Raw genomic sequence first — 18531 nt, forward strand, 5'->3', positions numbered from 1 at the left:
ATACTTGTTTTGATAGAACAACATGCGTGATTTCGCCATACACTCGCCCGATCAGAATTCGAGAAATGCAACTAACGGACGTGATGTCAAGCCCGCGCTGTCATCCCACGTTTAAAGCTTGTAATCGTCTGCGGCATTGATGCTCATTAGCTCTTTGGCGTTGTAGTCGCCTTTTTGTTTGATTTAACATTCAATCGAGTCATATATTCTTGGTTACTAGATTACACTGCATCAACAGTGTGTTAGTTTGACAAATGTTCTACAACTGTGTCGTTTTTAAACACTTCCTTTTTAAACGAGTCGCAGCAAAACCTTCAAGGAACAGCTGTGATGTCTTATCATTTATTGCTTTATGAAGGGGGTCTATTAAAGCAGGCTGTTAAAAAAAGATAAGATTAAATATAGCTGTACTAACTAAATGCAATACACTACGTTTTAATAAAAGTCAGCCACTTGGCGAAAGTGTACATAATTAACAGGCTTTGTACGGTTGCATATCAATTACATTGTAGAGCCACATCTTTCTTGCGGCCAATTCATTTTAAACGATCTAACATGTTGGCTAAATAAATAGTATGATGCTTGCTTAACTTTTATGGGACGCCTCGAGCTCTCTTCCGGATATGTGGAAGCTTGCCAAGGTGAAACCAATTTTTAAAAAGGGCGATAGAAAGCAACCAAACAATTACAGGCCTGTCTCATTGACTTGTATTACTTGCAAGTTACTGGAACACATAATAGCTTCCAACATTCATAAATTTTTTGATAAAAACAAAATATTGTGTGACTCTCAGCATGGTTTTCGTAAAGACAGATCATGTGAGACACAACTGATCCATACTTTCAATGATTTAGCTTTAAATAAAGAGAAACACCGTATCACAGATGTTTTGATACTGGACTTTTTAAGGGCCTTTGATTCAGCAAATCATCGGAAATTGCTATTTAAGTTAGAAAGCCTTGGCGCTCGCCCTACATTTATATCATGGATTAAAATTTTTTTAATTAGTAGGAAGCAATTTGTTTTAGTGGAGGGCGTTGAATCACATTTTTGCGATGTTCTCTCTGTGGGGTCCCTCAGGGATCGGTTTTGGGTCCGCTTCTGTTTCTTGTTTATGTGAATGATTTGCCAGGCAAAATAACATCGGAATGTCGTCTGTTTGCAGATGATGCCCTTGTGTACAATTTAAGAAGTGAGAGTGCAGTTTTAAACGAAGATTTAATGACTCTCGAGGAATGGTCCCGCATCTGGCAACTTTCTTTTAATCCTTCCAAGTGTTCAGTTCTTTCCATCGGTGAACTGAAGTCTCAGCAAGACTACTATTTACATTATGTAAAGTTAAAGAATAGAGAAAGCATAATATTATTATGCTTTATTAGTTATCTTGAGGTGTTGACTGATGTTCTAAAAAGAATCAAGGAGATTGACCCACTAGAAGCTGAGATATAGCCAGCCAAACACAGGTCTACCTAATAAAGAATCAGAGGAAAACCCTTCGAAAATCCCGAAAACTGTGACGTATGAAATCGACTTAATGGTCATGTGCCGGAGTTGCGCACCCTTACCGCCGTTACGTATAATGATTGTTTTGGCTACGAGATGTGAAACGCTTCTCGCGGTAGTAAATAATTTACAGACTAGCTCTGGTTTCTCAGGAAAACCAAGCAAACGTGTGGTAAAGGCATTTGCCCACAACCCCTCGCCATGATTTTTCAAAGCAGAAGAGCAGATTTTGACTACAGTCATACTTCGACTTACAAGCTTAATGCGTTCCGAGACTTAGCTCGTATGTCAATTTACTCGCATGTTGGTGCAATTTATTTATATACAGAACAATTAAATATATATTGATTGGTTTCCATACTCTAAAAAATGCACATAAAACACTCAAAACAAGATATTGTAACAGAAAGAACATGTTGGTTATTGTCCTAACTTACCGCAAGCTTTTAAAAAGCAACAAATAAAAAATAATGCAAATAAATGTGATTAATTAAAATGTAAAATTAAATACATACAATAGCAGCTAACGCTAGCATTTGCTAGAGAGGGAGATATCCTAGGGAGTTATAGAGAGTTATACTTCATTACGACAGTTGACTTTGATAAATTTGGATTTTATCAAAGTCTTAAAAGACAAACTTAGAAGCAAACCTAAAAGCAAACTTTCATTTTCAATAACTAAAATTTCTTCGGCGTTCATAGTTTAAAGTTTCTCGCTGGTTAACTAATTTTTCCTTTGTTTCGCTTTCACGACTAGCCGGCCGTTTTAAGATAAACCTATGTAAGGACGTTTGCCTTTGTCGCCCTTTCAACATGTTGCGATTAGGACAAACTCATGTGTCGTCACAAACGATTTATGTACGACTACTAGCCAACTTGTCCGAATGTACGTATACTAGTATATAAGTACGTATACTAGCCAACTTGTCCGAATGTTTATAGTTTTGATAGATAGTACCGGCCTTTTTACATAGCATCGTTCAGTTACGCTGTCACCGGCCAATTGTTTATCTTGTATCCAGTGCCTGAGCAGTCTCTCCATCAGCGGTCGTGAAGATCGCTGCACCGTTTAGAAACTATGGTTTAGTTCTTTTGCGAACTAAATAAATGCCCTAAATATAATCCTTCTGTTTGATAATTGTGGATGTATTTCTGTCATATTGCTGAGCTAGCTCAATCACGTATACACATTTCGCATATTTTTCAATAATTCTCTGTTTAATCGTTGTTATCATTTGCTTTTTCTTTGCATTTCATCTTTCATTTTACTGGCAAACTTTCGGTCTACGCACAGTACTTTTAATTCACATAATTCTGCACTGAAAATCGCGCACAAAAAAACACGGTACAAAAGTATAACCTGAGCAGTTGAAAAATACAGAGTGATGCTGTTCTCATAAAACACCTCCGGCATACTTGGCAACTGACTCACGTGCTCATATCTCAAACATGGCTCGTATGTTAGCGCTAAAACTTGCTTAAAAGCTGGCTCGTATCTCAAGTTTCTCGTACATTGGAGCACTCGTAAGTTGAAGTATTACTGTATTGTGCTTCAAATTTTAACTCCACGGATATGCTCCGAAGATCCTCTGTTCAACGAACAGCGCGTGTATAGTCTATATGCGACATCCGCGATTTGCAGTTGGTTTAGAATAAGAAATGGGAATGTGACTTTTTGTTCATTCATCATTTTTCTACTGTAGCATTCAGTTGATTTTCATGATTATCGTCACTATTAACAAACTGTAAGTTCACTACAGCCATAATTTTAAAACGAATAACTTGACTGTACTGCTCTTGCTGTAAGAAAAGAAAACGATAACTTTTGATTTGATTTTTCTATTATCTTATCTATGATTATTTTTATGATTAATATAATAATCATAATGCATATTATACAAAATAATAATATAACTGCGTATAGAATACATGATGCAACTAGTATAATTTGTAGAAAATTATAATAACCGAAATTGATGATTGATTTAATTGATTCCATTTATTAGCTATAGATAAAAAAATCTGAGCAGCGCTAAGGATGAGTCTGAATAGGGAAACTAAGTGGGAGAACAACAAAACTGAGCTGAACTAGCAAGATAGCGAAAGGTTGCGACATAATAGACGCGTATAATTATTTCATGCTAAAACTAAACTACGCGTCAAAGGGACTGGTTCGGAATTATCAGAGCAATGATTGTTAGGCCCAATTGGATTGTTCTATACTTCCGGGGATTAAACCAATTAAAACGCCGTGATTGCTATAGGAGAGCGCATTAGTTGGCTTAATTGACCAATGGCACACAAGTCGATTTCATACGTCATGTATTGATGATTACCAAAACACTTATGTTTTTTTGGTTGACCTGTGTTTGGCTGGCTATATCTCAGCTTCTGGTTGGTCAATCTCCTTGATTCTTTTTTTTTAGAACATCAGTCAACACCTCAAGATAAATAATAAAGCATAATAATATTATGCTTTCTCTATTCTTTAACAAATGTTGACTCTAATCCATATTTAGGAGTTGAGCTGAGTAGTAAATTAAAATGGGAAAAACACATAGATAAAATTACATCAAAAGCTAACAGACTAGTAGGAATGTTACATAGAGTTCTTAAAACCGCTGACACTAAGACAAGATTAGTGGCATGCAAGACTCTGATACGATCAGGCCTTGAATATGCTTGCCAGGTGTGGGACCCACATTTAAAAAAAGATATCAAGAAGATCGAGAAAATTCAAAATAAATGTCTGAAATTTGTTTACCGCATAAGATCACCAGTAGGCTTTTCACAATTAAGGGGAAGCACTAACATAAAATCATTACAAGAGCGTAGAAAAGATGCCCGAATAAAACTATATTGCAAAGAGTTGAGTTCTGGTATTATTCAAAACACTTTTACTCTTCCCAATAACCTGCATGATACAAGACAAAATAGGGAATTGTACATGCCATCTATAAAATCAGGGCAATATTTTCACTCCTTTTGGCCAAAAACAACTAGGGATCTTCAAGGGGATATCGAGTGTGCAGATGTTTAGTTTCTTTGATTTAACCGAAGAGATTTGTACATGTATATATATCAATAAATAAATATATAATGAAAAATAAATAAATAAAAAACAAACAAAAAAGGCTCTTGAAACTGAGTTTTCACGTCTTTTTGCCTTTATAGGCTTTCAGTGAGAACAATCTGATCTGACATTGGAGAGCAATGGTTTTCATGCATAGCAACCTTGGCAAATACTGAAAGGCTGCTGACATAACCCAATTACCTATAAAATCAAATGTTTGTTTAGCTTTTCTGTTGCATTCCGTCTAATACTCCTAAGCTAGTTTTTCAATCAAAAGAAGTAGTATGTTATTTAGTTCCTGATAACTAATATGCGCTCATCCATGTCGATACTCACTACCCATGCTCTCTAATGCGTTCTGGTAGTAATATTGTATACAAGTTGCAAAATCTATTAACAATCTAGTTAAAATAGCGTTGCAAGCTGAATTGCTAACATTTGCTAGCACATTTGTTAGTATGAGCAGTGAAAAAAAATTATGAAGATCCATGCACTGCAAGCTGAGATAATTGTGATTATGTAGAACATAGTTGGTCAACTTCTGGTTGTATTCAGCTGCTAATGAGTAATTATTATTGTCAGCTTGAAAGTAGTAAAGTGGTTGAAATTAAAATCATACTACCTCAAAGTTTACTCAACTCGCAAAGCACTTCTATTACAGCTGTCATATTCAGTCAGATAGTAGAAACTCGTTATTGCCGTAAAAACTATTTGAATGCCACCTCTATTTGATCGCCATTTCTATTTGAGCACCCTTTGAGAGAAAGGTTGAAAAATAGAGATTAAATTAAATGTTTTAATTATAACTATGGTTTGTTTATGTCACTTGTTCTTGAATATATATTTGTAGCATTCGATAGATTATTATTATCTAACTTATAAATATGCGGATTTATAGCATAATATTTGATAGCATCATTGCGGTAATCTGAACTCTGCTTACAATGGATCGACGCTCCTAACTCCTCTTCTATTACACATTAAAAGCCAGTTTGGCTGCAAACTGAAGCAAACTGAGCTTTTATGTAACCTTGTTAGATATAGTTATAAAATGCAAATATGCCTTTAAATTTAGAAGGAGACATAAACATGAAAACTCCAACAAATTGCAACGCAGGCTATAAGATCATTGTAGATTAATTGCAATCAATAGATATCAACTGATAGAGACATGTATCAGTTTCTTTGTGCATATTTATTTAGAGATCTACGACAAGGTGGAGGTAAGTTAGCAAATTCCTTGCATCCAAAAGGGTTATGTCACCCGTCTGAAGAATAATGCAAAATATAGGCGACATTTGATTCGCTCGTGAAAGGGTTAACTTTATCTCCTCAATATTCTGATGAGGTGTTTAAAAAAATACAACGCCACCCTTTATTTGAACGTCACCTCTAATAAAGCTCTATTTTAAGGGAATGGTTTAAAAACAAAGCGCCGTGGTGTTCAAATAATGGCTTTACAGTATTTGATGTCTTGCTCAACCTTTATTCAAAGTCTTGTACTTATCTGTAAGTAAATCTTTTAATTACATCTGCTCCTAAAGCTTATCTAGAGCTAGTGGTAAGGTGATAAAGTTGTAGAGTTAGAATATAATATTGAATAATGTAACAGAATTACGATATAGCAAACGACTTTTGCACAGACTACTTGAAAATTTGATCCCGATCAGTTCGGGATTTGGCCCAAGAAATAACAATTGTGGATATTTCGGGGCTGGTGCTGAAAGGGTTAAGAATTAGTGCTACAATTGTGCTGGCGCTTTGCAATACATATAATACATTGAAGTTTGCTTAGTTCTAAACAGTTTAATTGTTGAAATGGGAAACCATTGAACGAACTGCCTCACACTCGAATACTTTAGCCAGCTTGTTTTCATTTGTAGGATATTTTCATTTCAAGTGTCAGATGACCGTCGGCCTATAAATTCCCATGGAACAGTTCTTTGAGGTATGCGCACCTACAAAATCTATGATTGTTGCTGCTCTGGCCTTTTTGTTTATAACTTTAATTCACTGTTTGCTTCTGCTAAACTTTCTAGGAAGAAGTAGTTGTCAACACACCTTTGAGTAAACAGCTAACCACATCCACTCCTTGTACTAAGAGAAAAGCGACATCGCATACCAAGTTTCCATCTAAGTAGGTTTACTATGTGATACCGGCAGGGTATTTTTATTTATTTATGTGGTTTATGGTACAGTGCTATCACCACCTATCAAGTTGTTTATTCTTTATGCTTTTTGATTCAACAATTTTTATTTATTACTTGGAATATTATTGGCATGGTTTAATCTGATCATGTCATTATTTTCTGGCAAGTTTGGATATCTTGTAAATGTGTCTCGCCTTCTAGCATTCGCCTCTCTAACATAATGACAATCGCCTGTCTAATTTTATGTTTGTAGAACTATGCAGCTTTATTTGATTTGGTACAAGTTTAAACGTCAAAACACAAACATTTATTATACCATTGAAGGTAGACCTTTAGAAAAGATTCATGATTGTATTTTGTTTTAGTTGAGTTTGATGCTGATCTAGGTTAGTATGTTGCAGTTCTGTAGTACTAAAGCCAAGAACATGTGCCAGAATCTGCTGTGCATTTCTGTCTCTTTTTTCAACCCACTCATCACATTTATGTTTACTACACTTGCACTTTATATCTAACCATCAGCTGCCTTGCAGCATCACTCCTGTGGCAGTGAAGCAATTGTTTAGTCTCAACAGTGGTGTGCATCTCTCTGAGTTCACATGGACCTCCTCTTTGGCTACAGGTTTTCACTCTGAGGGTATGTTTTTTTAAAATTAGGTCTTGCAGTGGATTTGGCATTTTCATTTGCATGGGCTACACACTGTTACTTTGGCTTTTTAGTTTGGTCGCATTAGCGTTCGTGTGATCATGTTATTTGTAATCGTTTTTTCTCATTTACAGATTCAGACTTAAATTCTCACCAAATGTTTTCTCCAGACAAAAACAACCATCTTCACCAGCAAGTAAGATACTCTATATATTTTCATTAGTTTTGGTAGGAATAAAATGGAGCTTTAGCTACATGTGGGTTTTTTTAGAAAATCTTGGCATTAAGGCTTGTATGTCGTAGCTCTCCAACAACTAGCTAACTTAAATAATTCATTGCCGTAAAGTAACTCGACAAACTGGAACTGTGAAAATCGATGCTGCTACCTACATGATTGCCATGGTATGGTTCCAATTGCTTTGAAAGTGGCTGTTCTCAAAAATTCTCATCCTGTTTAAACAAAGTTGACATCTATGCCAATGTAAAATGGGAGGGGGTTCTTTAGAAATGTCATTGTATTTTAACTGTAAATTTGCTTATAAATAAATGGAGGATTGAAGGAAGGTGTCGTTGCTTAATTAGGACGATCACTTATGCTTCACAGCACATGGTTGCCAATTTACTTGAGCACTAGAAGTTTTGAAGTGCTACTATACTACTTTAAGCAGTACACTAGTCTTGTGCTGATTCATGAAAGTACAGTTATGTTACAAAAGGAAGTCTATGATTAGTAATCCAAATGTAGTATAACAAAAGAGAAAACAATTCTTACTTTTGTGTTATGTCATTGCAATTTTATCTTGTCTAACATGCAATCTTTCGTCAGCAAACTTACAATGATTCATATAAACAGCATAATGTCATTCACTCATATTCTGTGTGGTACTTCTTATTCTATAAACCCTAGCATTCTCTTTGTCTCCACAGCCATCAAGGTTGACTATTTTTCCAGTGCTCGACACGTGACGGGCATCTTTGATCAGGGAGAGAGACTAAAATTGTGATATGCTCAGTATTTTACTGAGAACCATGAAAATGTGTTACAATGTATGCCCAGTCTGACTATACCTTAAAGGTTTACTTGCAACAAAATTCACATTACAGTTATTTGGTATCAAAAGATTCACCATGTCTTTCTCTGCTGTGTTGTAGGTGCAAAATATGTGAAAGTGGGATTACAAGCTCTTAAAAGCTCAAAAATGAAAAACCACCATTGATTTGAATCTCTTTATTTCGATGAAGTAGTCATGAAATTTGGTTATTGTCTTGTCCCATGATGTTCTCACGTGAATTGAAAGGCCAATAAAAGGCTCGATATAAAACGTCTCGTAGCACTAGTTTATGACAAACACTTCGGGTTTTACCGAAAAGCCCATATCAAATATAGATGCTCACTACTTTACAGTTTTGTTTTGGCTTGGTCTAATCGTCTAGTCATAATCTGATCATATGACCCATACTTCCTGCCAAACAGCGCGAATGATTTCTGCAGCATTTTTCGACTATCACAGGTGACCAGCAAGCTCGTCATGTTTATCAGAGGATGATATGCAATCCTTAAGCTAAGGTGAAAAATAAAAATGAATTTTTATGGTAGGTTTTGAGATATCAGGCCCAAAGTGACAGCATTACAATGATGATGAAATAGATGCGAAAGGACAATAGACATGGTTTTATTGAATGCGTGAAGTATATTTGTGAAAATATTTTGACGAATGAGGTTGCATGAACGTGTAAACAGAAGCCATCGTGTTCAAGTACGTGCCATTTGAGCCATTTTAGAGAGGGATTCCGATCTACAGCGTTTGCGTGATGGCTGCGATTAAGTGTTCGTTTTTGAGCTTGTAAGAGCTTGTAATTACATTTCCACATACACTATATTTTGCACCTACAACACAGCAGAGTGAGACACGGTGAATTTTTTGGTACCAAATAACTGTAATGTGATTTTTGTTGCAAGTCAACCTTCAAGTTAAGTTTGCAACCTAATTTAAACTTGGAACAGAATTTACAATTACAGCTTTCGTATTTTGCATATGAGTGCAGAAAGAGTTTTTATTTTTGTGTACCTTGGTGAAATAGAATAAATTAACTTTTATGTGACACGTTACAAATTTTAATAATGTTAGGTATGTTAAGTGTTTTGCAAGGCATTAGCTAGAGGGTTTACTAGATTGTTGTAATGATTTAGTCATCAGATCCCGGAGTGTCAATGAGTCTCTTCAGCTCATGGTTAGAGGATGAAAATACAGAAGCTGGTGAGAAGATGGGGCCATCTGAAGCCTCGAATATGACTAGTCTCAGCCCACCCCAAAGAGGTAGGGGCAGATTGATAACATTTGTTATAAATTGGAATGGCTAACTGAATGTATTATAGTATCACAAACGATTTAAGTTCTATTAATGACAGCTCTAAAAAGTTAAAATACTTTTGACTAGTTATATAAATGAGGCGTTTTCGTAAAGCTATATGGAGTTCTATCATACCCATCATCATTTGGAGATATTTAATTTGTTTGCATTCCTGTTATGATATTTAAAGGTTAGCCTACCATTATTATATGTGGCTTGATAGTTTAGAGTACAATTATTAGTTTAATTCATTGCTTTTTTGATCAGTGACTGGCCAAATTGTAATGAATTAGCTTATCGTGTCGAAATTCATCATAGCTCGCTTGAAATCGTTTTTGTTCATAGCTGCTTTGTACCTTACCAAACTGTTATAAGAATAGGCACCTTTGGTTGACATGGTAACTGCTATTAATCACATTCATTGCCTCATTATGCTTTAAAACAATTATGTTGGTCTGACATCAACTGCAGCAATTTCTCGTGTAGCAAGCCTCATGTTGTTAAAAAGGTTCAGTATTATGTTCCGATATTCTAGGAAAGTTGCAAGACTCCCTTTCCGAGTTACTTAAAACTCCACCCTCGCTAAAGATGAAAAAGACAACAGCTCCTAGAAAGAGATCGGCTTCCAGCCCTTCTCATGATCTGCTCAAAGAAATAATGAATATAAAAAAGAATAAGTTATTATGCAGCAGTAAGATTGAGGATGAAACGCTTGCTGTCAAATTGGATTGTGATGTTTCAAATGCATCACCTTCAGATTCTCTTGGTATGTAACTTGGCGAGGTTATTCACACTTTTCTGATGTATCTATATTGTATTATTGCTTACAATGCTGAAAGGATCTCCTAATCAAGTAATACTAAGGCGCTGTCGTTTATGTTGTTTGTTTATAGATATTAGTTAATCATGAGGACCAGAGGCCAGGCCAAGATGTTTAATCATTCCTTAGTCTAAGCATACGGGCGTAAACTTACTAAACCACAGTGATTTAAATGGCATTAGCATGAAAATTTTAATTAGATCACACTTGTCAAACGTGATGGACAATGGAGATACATCAAGAATAATATACACTCTATTCAGAATACTATTGTTCGGAATATATTTCTGCAGCTAACATGACTATACTCACTTCAATCAGTACAAGAGTTTTCCATTATTTTCCCCCAATGTCGAGGCTGTTTGTATTATATAGATGTGGTAGACTCAGCCTTTCATGTGTCCTCCAATCTTGAGCCTTCTCCTGCCACACCATCCAATTGCACCTTAGCTGCATCAGTTGGCAAGCTTCACAGGTCTGCATTTAAACACACGTCTCGCTCCGTCCAAAAGCCTTCTAGTGAGTATATTCCTTGTTGATAATTAATTTTTTGTAGCTAGACTCTTAGACTTTCTTGCACTTATTTTCACACCCTCAGGATTATTTCTTCTGTTCATCGAATTAAAATTCATTGAGTTTGTAAATAAAAAGTTACAAGACAGAACAAAGGACTCTGTCACACGTTTTTCTGTTGCCTCATAAGTAAGATATAATTTTGTAATTAGTGTCTTCAGCAGTTTCAAGTAATCTCTATATATTTTGTAAGTTTGATTTTCATTTATCAGCTAGATATTTATGAAAAAAATTACGTTGCATTTTAAAACTTACAAAAATTTAGCTGCAACTACCCTACAATTTGTTCATTAGTTTTGGTTGTTTGTAAGATTGCAGGCTAAATTCCAACCAGTAACAATTGTCATAATTTTACTTGCATAAAGGTAATCGTAGTTGTTTCAACTTACTGAATTTGGCGAGGTATTATAGAATACAGTAGACCCTCTTATAACATATACCTCTTATACCATAAATTTCAGCTAACTTAAAGAATTTATGTGAAGTATTTGCTTCGTACTGCGTAAAAGATTTCATATAATGTAAAGTATCAAGTCGAGAGAGTTCTCAAATTCGGTTTGAGTGTTGATCTATCTTGCCATCCTCGCGAAAGAAAAACCGATGTGCGTATAGCGTTATATCTATTATATATACAATTTTTGCGACATTCTAGTTCGTCCCGATAGATCGTTAGATGTGTCGACAAAACAAAATAAATAGCTGCGCGATTTGTTCATAAATACAAAGGTGATCGACTGATACAGGTGTTACATAGTCAGTCTACCGATATGAGTGTGATGAGTTGGAGTATCGTCGAAAGTTCTCTTTTATCCTAACCTTGACCCCTGGGTACAGATAGACAACGACCAGGTGGTGCCACTGTTTCTATAATAAAAATATTTTTTGTTTTGCTTTGTTGTAGGCGTATAAAATATTTGTTATTAGTTTTACTTTGCAGAGTTGACCTTGCTGTTTAGAAAAAAAAGTAAATCGTTGTAAATGAACGTCGAAGACGTGTGCTCTCCATCAACTTATTGTTAAAATTACCACAATCATCTACTATATAAACGGCAACAAATATGTCTATATATTTGTGTGTGTGCGTGTTTATCCGCCTTATAGAGCGGTCTTTCCTTTTTTCGTCATACGAATTTTGGTTGTACGAAGCGAACTGATTTGATATGAGTAGTAAATAAATTATAGAGCGGTCTTTCTTTTTTCCATTCAGTCGTACGAAGCCAACTCAATTAATATGAGTAGTAAATACCACTGTTGGGTAATTGGCCAATTTGGCGGACCAATTAGAATACAAAATACTGGAAAATATCATAACCAAATACCAAATAAAATACCAAATACTTGAAAATCTCAGAGCCAAATACCAGATAAAATATCAAATACTCACAATTTTGTAAAACAAATACCAAATCAAATAGTACCACTAGGAAATTTGAGAACCAAATACAAAGTGAAATGCCAAATACTGGCAATTGTTCAAACGAAATATTAAATCAAATAGTAATACGTGAAGATCCCAAGACAAAATGCCAAATACTGGCAATTCTTAAAACCAAATTCCAAAATCAAATAGTAATACTTGGAAATTTCCAATCGAAATACCAAATAAAATATCAAATACTTGGAAATCTCAGTACCAAATCAAATAGAGATAATGGGAAATTTTATATTAAAATACCAAATAAATCACCAAACACTGCAATTTCTCAACATCAAATATCAAATCAAATAGTTATATTGGGAAATTTCCGAATCAAATACCAAATAAAATACCAAATACTGGAAATTTTTTCACTCGGAGTCCGGGATTATAAATCATGAGTAACATGTGACTTGGGTGGGTGTTGTTTTACATACAAGCGCAATGCAGACCAACGATAAAAGGGAGGTTTGATGGTTTCTGTACTGGGTTGCCGTTAAATGTGAGCTGTGAAGGAGAAGCTTTCTAGACATCAGTCGAATATCCATATTATTTCTAGCTAGCGGTTATAAACTTACACAAACCGAAATCAAAATTGATGATCAGAATGCAAAATATTAACGAATATCAAACGCCAAATACTAGAAAATATTCATACCAAATAATTAACCAGAATACCAGAAAAAATATTGGCCAATTATAAACCAAATTATGATACCAAAGCAAATGCCAAATACTGGACAATCTCAATTATACCGAACATTACCAAATAAGTTAGCAAATATTCATAAATTCAGAACCAAATACCAAATAAAATTCTAAATACTGGGCTATCTCAGAACAAAAATATCAAATAAAATACCAAATACTAAAGATTCTCCAAACCAAATACCAAATCAAATAGTAAATACTAGGAAGTCACAGAACCAAATATCAAATAAAATAGTAATACTGGGAAATCTCAGGACCAAATATCAAATAACATACCAATTACTAAAAATTCTCGAAACTAAATACCAAATCAAATACGCTACAAGATGATTTTATTCGCGGAGTTATATTTCGCAAAAATTGCCATTTCATGCATATTCGCAGATTAATATATTCGCGGCTGAAAACTGTCACTCTCTATGAAAAGTTAACTCTATTATGTCTAGCAATAGAGTTAACCTTACGCATGCACGGCTGCGCGCATTGCGCGTTTCGTTTTCTATTTAGCTTACAACTACGGGTGGATCATGCTAAGCTATAAATTCTTTGCTGCGCTCAGAGGTTTTCACGAATATTCATAGATTTGGAGGCCTTTGAATAACCAACAATTTGTGGTAAGTAATGAGTTTTTCACATTTACTAAATTAGTTGAATTTTACTTTGGTTCTTCGGTAAAACGCAATATTTATTTTTTCCACCCCTAACGCTTCATTATTTGTTTTAGTGTGAGAGAGAGATTTTTCATCATACACGGAAGAAAAATGATTGCAAGGGTGGTAGATGTCATTCTTAGAAGATCACCAATCATTCAGGGAGGTCTTGAAATTGAGGTAGAAGTGGCCGCAGTTGCTAACGAGGAGAATATATCTGTTTAAAAAAGGAACAAAAATGCCTTTACGAGCACAAATCTTTGGCCAACTGGCAGAACTTTACAATAGTAAGCCACGAGGAGAGTTCTGATGATAACTTCCTTACCAGTCATGTAGTAGCGAGAGAATCGCCTTTAACATCTACCCAAGACAGTGACAGAGCTGCTATTACCAAAATAACTAGTCAGAGAGCACCATTACATGCTAGTATTCACTTATCAAGAGTACCAGTTTAATTTTATTGCCAGATAACCGCCATAATGTCTAAACTGTTTATATTTACTCCATTCATCGTTTGTAAAATTTTATTTGTATTTGAAATATTTTATTTGTACACTCAAGTTTGTAATAAATTATAATATATCTATACATGAAATAAAATATATAATTTAATCATGTTTGCTGCAGCGATATCAAGGAGTTGTTGTCGATGAAGGGGTCTAAGTTGACTGGTTGCTTCTCTGCCAATATTCCTGCCTTGATGAATATTACTACTTGTCTCTAGTTTTCGTAATCGGAGTAGGTTGTTTCATTCTCAATCTGCAGTAAACACAAAAAAGAAAAAATATTAACAAGTGTCAAGGAAGTACAAAAACAATAGCTGAAGTATTTAATGAAAGCGATCAGTTTTTAAACAAAAGAATTAACTAATGCAGTTAATTATGGAAAAACGTATCTGCACTGCAAATCAAATACATACCATAATGTCCAGATCAGAATCATGATCGTCCTCAACTTCGGTATTAGAGATTCATGGAGTTGATTTCAATGTAAAAAGATTAGGAGAGCTTTTTTGCGATGATGAAGCCATGCGGAACAACTTGTAAAAGCCTTGAATAATTTTGTTAAGTTTGCTGCAATGGCAATAAAACTTGAAGCCCGGCGATGATTTTAAAGAAGTTTTGGAACTCGGCTACGTTTAGTACTTCTCCCTATTGGCTATTTTCGCTATGACGCCATTCTGCATATCTTGTGACAACCTTGAATAATTTTGTAAATAAATGTGATGCATTGGCAATGGTGTTAGCTCAAAGCCCAGGCAATGATTTTAAAAATGTTTTGGAACTCAATTAAGTTTAGTATTTATATTAAAAACTAGCTTAGCGACTAGTTTTCAATTTGATGCAGTAGTTATTCTCCCTTGTGATTAAAAATAGAACTAATTATTCACGGAATTTAATAATTCGCGGAATTGACTGTTCGCAAAATCGCGAGTTTTTATGACCAACGAATATTTTCATCCTGTATGGTAGTAATACTGGGAAATTTCAAAATCAAATACAAAATCAAATACCAAATACTGAGAAATCTAAGAATCAATTACCAAATGAAATACCAAATACTGGAAATTCTGGAAACCAAATACTAAATCAAATAAATATAGTAGTATAATTAGTATTTGAATTTGCAAATAGATCTATTTGAAATAAAATCAATTACCCAACCCTGGTAAATACCGTACTTTCCGACAATTAGCCGCTATACTTTGGTGGCCACTGGGCATTATCGTGTCAACAGGTGGTAGAAGATGGGGTCTATGGTAGCTTAATACTATAGCGTTTTTAACCTGCGGTCTTTCCTTTTTTCGATTCGGTTGTACGAAGCAAACTGAATTAATATGAGTGAGTAGTAAGATTAAATTAGTAGTAAATATTAGTAGTTAATTAAATAAAATTTACTACTAATTAAATAAATTAATGAGTAGTAAATTACATGTAATTAATATTTAGGTATACTGCCAACGTGTACTGGGAAGGTCACGTGAACATTTGTTTCTTGTGGCCACTGGAAAAAACGTTCTCGCCTACTAAATTTCTACTTCAAAAAGGTAAGTACTTCTCATTCAATGTTGTATTGTCTATGAATTGTCACGCATCCACTACTTGAAAAGGTTGGATTTGCCACTGTTCGTGATAGTAAACATGTTCATTTCCTTCCGCATCTGACTTACTTTTACTTTTTTTCAGCTGCGAGTACTTCAGAACTACAGCTACTACAGAATTTGCACAGGTACTCCGAGCGTTGCGAAACGCGACGGTGAGAAGAAAGAGAGCAGGGTATATTACAAAAAGCACACCTCATTCACTTTTAGAAACGCTCCCGATTGAAAATATACCTCAAATAATCCAAAAACCAGAAGTTTTACCAATTAAAGCGCTCACCTCTTGAAGCAGTACGAAGCCTCCCAAAAAGCCTACTCTACTGCCAAAACGCAAAAACAGATTGATTCCTGTAGAGAAGAAACTGAATTCGCAAAGCAGCGGCTGGACGAGCAGAAACTGCTGAGCAAACACGGCTACGGCTAGAACAGGCCAGAACTGCTACTGCAGCTGCTAGAAGTGCAGAAACTGCAGCGCAAACACAGCTACGCCTACACCGAAATAAAACTGCTACTGCAGCTGCTAAAAGTGCAGAACCTGCAGAGCAAACGTAGCTACGCCTACAACAAAACAGAATAGCTACTGCAGCTGCTAGAAGAGCAAAAACTGCTGAACAAACACAGCTACGTCGAAAGCAGGCCAGAATAGATGCAGCAGCTGCTAGAAGTTCAGAGACTGCTGAGCCGACCCAGCAGCGAATCAAACTGTTCAGAGCAGCTGCTACAGCTGCCAGACGTGCAGAAATCCCTGGGCAGATGCAGCGGCGATAAGAACATGATGCACTAGCTACAGCAGCTGCTCGGCGAGCTGAATTTCCAGAGCAGACGCAACGGCGACAACAGCAAGATGCACTAACTACAGCAGCTGCTCGGCCAGCTGTACGTTGCCTGCTCAACAGTAGGCACAAACCGAAAACTGTTTGTTCATACACCCAACAGAAAAACAAAAAATGTTGTTTATCCGCTAGTGTTGCATTGAATCAACATTGTGTTATTGTTATGTCATGCTTGCATTGAATTAACATTATGTTATTGTTATGTCATGCTATGTCCTTCATGTTCTGCTATACCGACATATTAGTCACCTGCAGCATTTTCCAACATATCTTTCAGTATATACATGCATATATTTTCATGCATTCGTTTTCCTTATTGTTTCTCATAAAAAGGCTATCATGTTGGTTTTGTTTTATTATTGTAGGGCGCTAATGCTGTATCTGCCTTGACATCCTTCTGTTTGTGGTGTTACACATGTAAATTTTACTGATAGTAAATTTTATCAACACAACCACATTACTGGTACACTGTTTGTATATACCATGCCAAACACAGGCTATAGTCGAAGAACTGGTGAGCTCTGATTAGTGTTTTAAGCGTGTAGGAGTCTCCATTCAATAAATGCTGGCGATAACAAAATATTTTGTAGGATTTCTTGAAACATGCAAAATCTTTCAATACTGCCAGTTTGAAGAACTTCAGTTTGCCTAGCAATGTCAATTTTATTATCAGCTCTTTTTACAAAAATAGGACAACTCCGATTTGAGTGGTTTGAGACTGATGCATTGTAGACTAGCTGTCAAACACATTGCAGATTTTTATTGTTCTCCCCAACATTATTGACATGTATGACTGCATATGTATATGCAGTCTCATCAGGGTGACAATTTCAGTAAACTGCATATTTGAAGTTGTTTTACAGTATGAAAGACAACTCTCAATAAACCTCTTGCTGTACGTGAATCTATTCCCGTAGACGGGTAATGCAGCTAGTAGTCTATAAAACCAGTGTGGTTGATCAGAAAAAGGATAAAAGTCATCGGTGCAAACCAATAACACTGCAGTTACGGTACAGGGCACAAATTAAAAGCGTTAAGTCAAGTTTTTCTTTTCTGCATGGCCAAAGGAGTTAGTTTGGAAAGATCTTGAAACGGATTAGGCAATTTACGTGTATCATACTGTTTTTTAACGCAAAGTTTTTATAACGTAAACGTTCCTGGAATGAACTATTTAAGTTGTAGAAGCGCTTACTGTATATGCCTTTATGCCCTTTTAGCTTGCTCTTGCCCTTTAGCATTGTTGCACCACAACTTGTAGGCTGTTACTATAAATGTTTTCTGTTTGCATTCATTAGTCTGGCATTAGGTAAATATAATGGTACTTGATTATCAAGCCTGGTAGCATTTATATTAGCATGTCTGAAGTTGCAATTTTCTCTCCCTATTTCTAGCTTTATCAGCCAATAAGCGGTATTTCGCTGCAGGTTAAGTTTTTCTCTTGTAGAGTCTTCACAAGATTTTAAGCCTGTAAGACCTTCCAGTGCAACTAAAGGAGGCTTCTTCTATCCAACATCTCAGATTAATGTAAAAACTAATGACTGTGTCACCAGTTCTCCAGAAAAAGAAAATCAGGAGACTTTCAAGATGAGACCTCGGCGTCTAGCCAAGTTTGCTGCCCCTTATAAACTAGGCACTTGTCAGCAATCAGTCGCCGGTCAGTTACTCCCAAAGATTACGGAAAATTGTATGACGCCACTAAATTAA

At 35.6% G+C, this 18531-nt stretch overlaps 1 protein-coding gene across 1 annotated transcript in view; it reads left to right on the forward strand.

Moving 5' to 3' along the window:
* Window positions 1-6507: 6507 nt before the first annotated feature.
* Window positions 6508-18531, forward strand: part of LOC137408052 (breast cancer type 2 susceptibility protein-like) — a 58232-nt gene continuing 46208 nt past the window's right edge. The window contains exons 1-8 of the mRNA XM_068094441.1: window positions 6508-6525; window positions 6617-6714; window positions 7258-7361; window positions 7505-7566; window positions 9562-9688; window positions 10258-10488; window positions 10918-11061; window positions 18272-18481. Coding sequence (XP_067950542.1) covers window positions 6508-6525; window positions 6617-6714; window positions 7258-7361; window positions 7505-7566; window positions 9562-9688; window positions 10258-10488; window positions 10918-11061; window positions 18272-18481 — 994 coding nt within the window. The remainder of the gene's footprint in view (window positions 6526-6616; window positions 6715-7257; window positions 7362-7504; window positions 7567-9561; window positions 9689-10257; window positions 10489-10917; window positions 11062-18271; window positions 18482-18531) is intronic.

Source organism: Watersipora subatra, chromosome 11 (genome assembly GCF_963576615.1).
Source record: "Watersipora subatra chromosome 11, tzWatSuba1.1, whole genome shotgun sequence".
NCBI lineage: Eukaryota > Metazoa > Bryozoa > Gymnolaemata > Cheilostomatida > Watersiporidae > Watersipora > Watersipora subatra.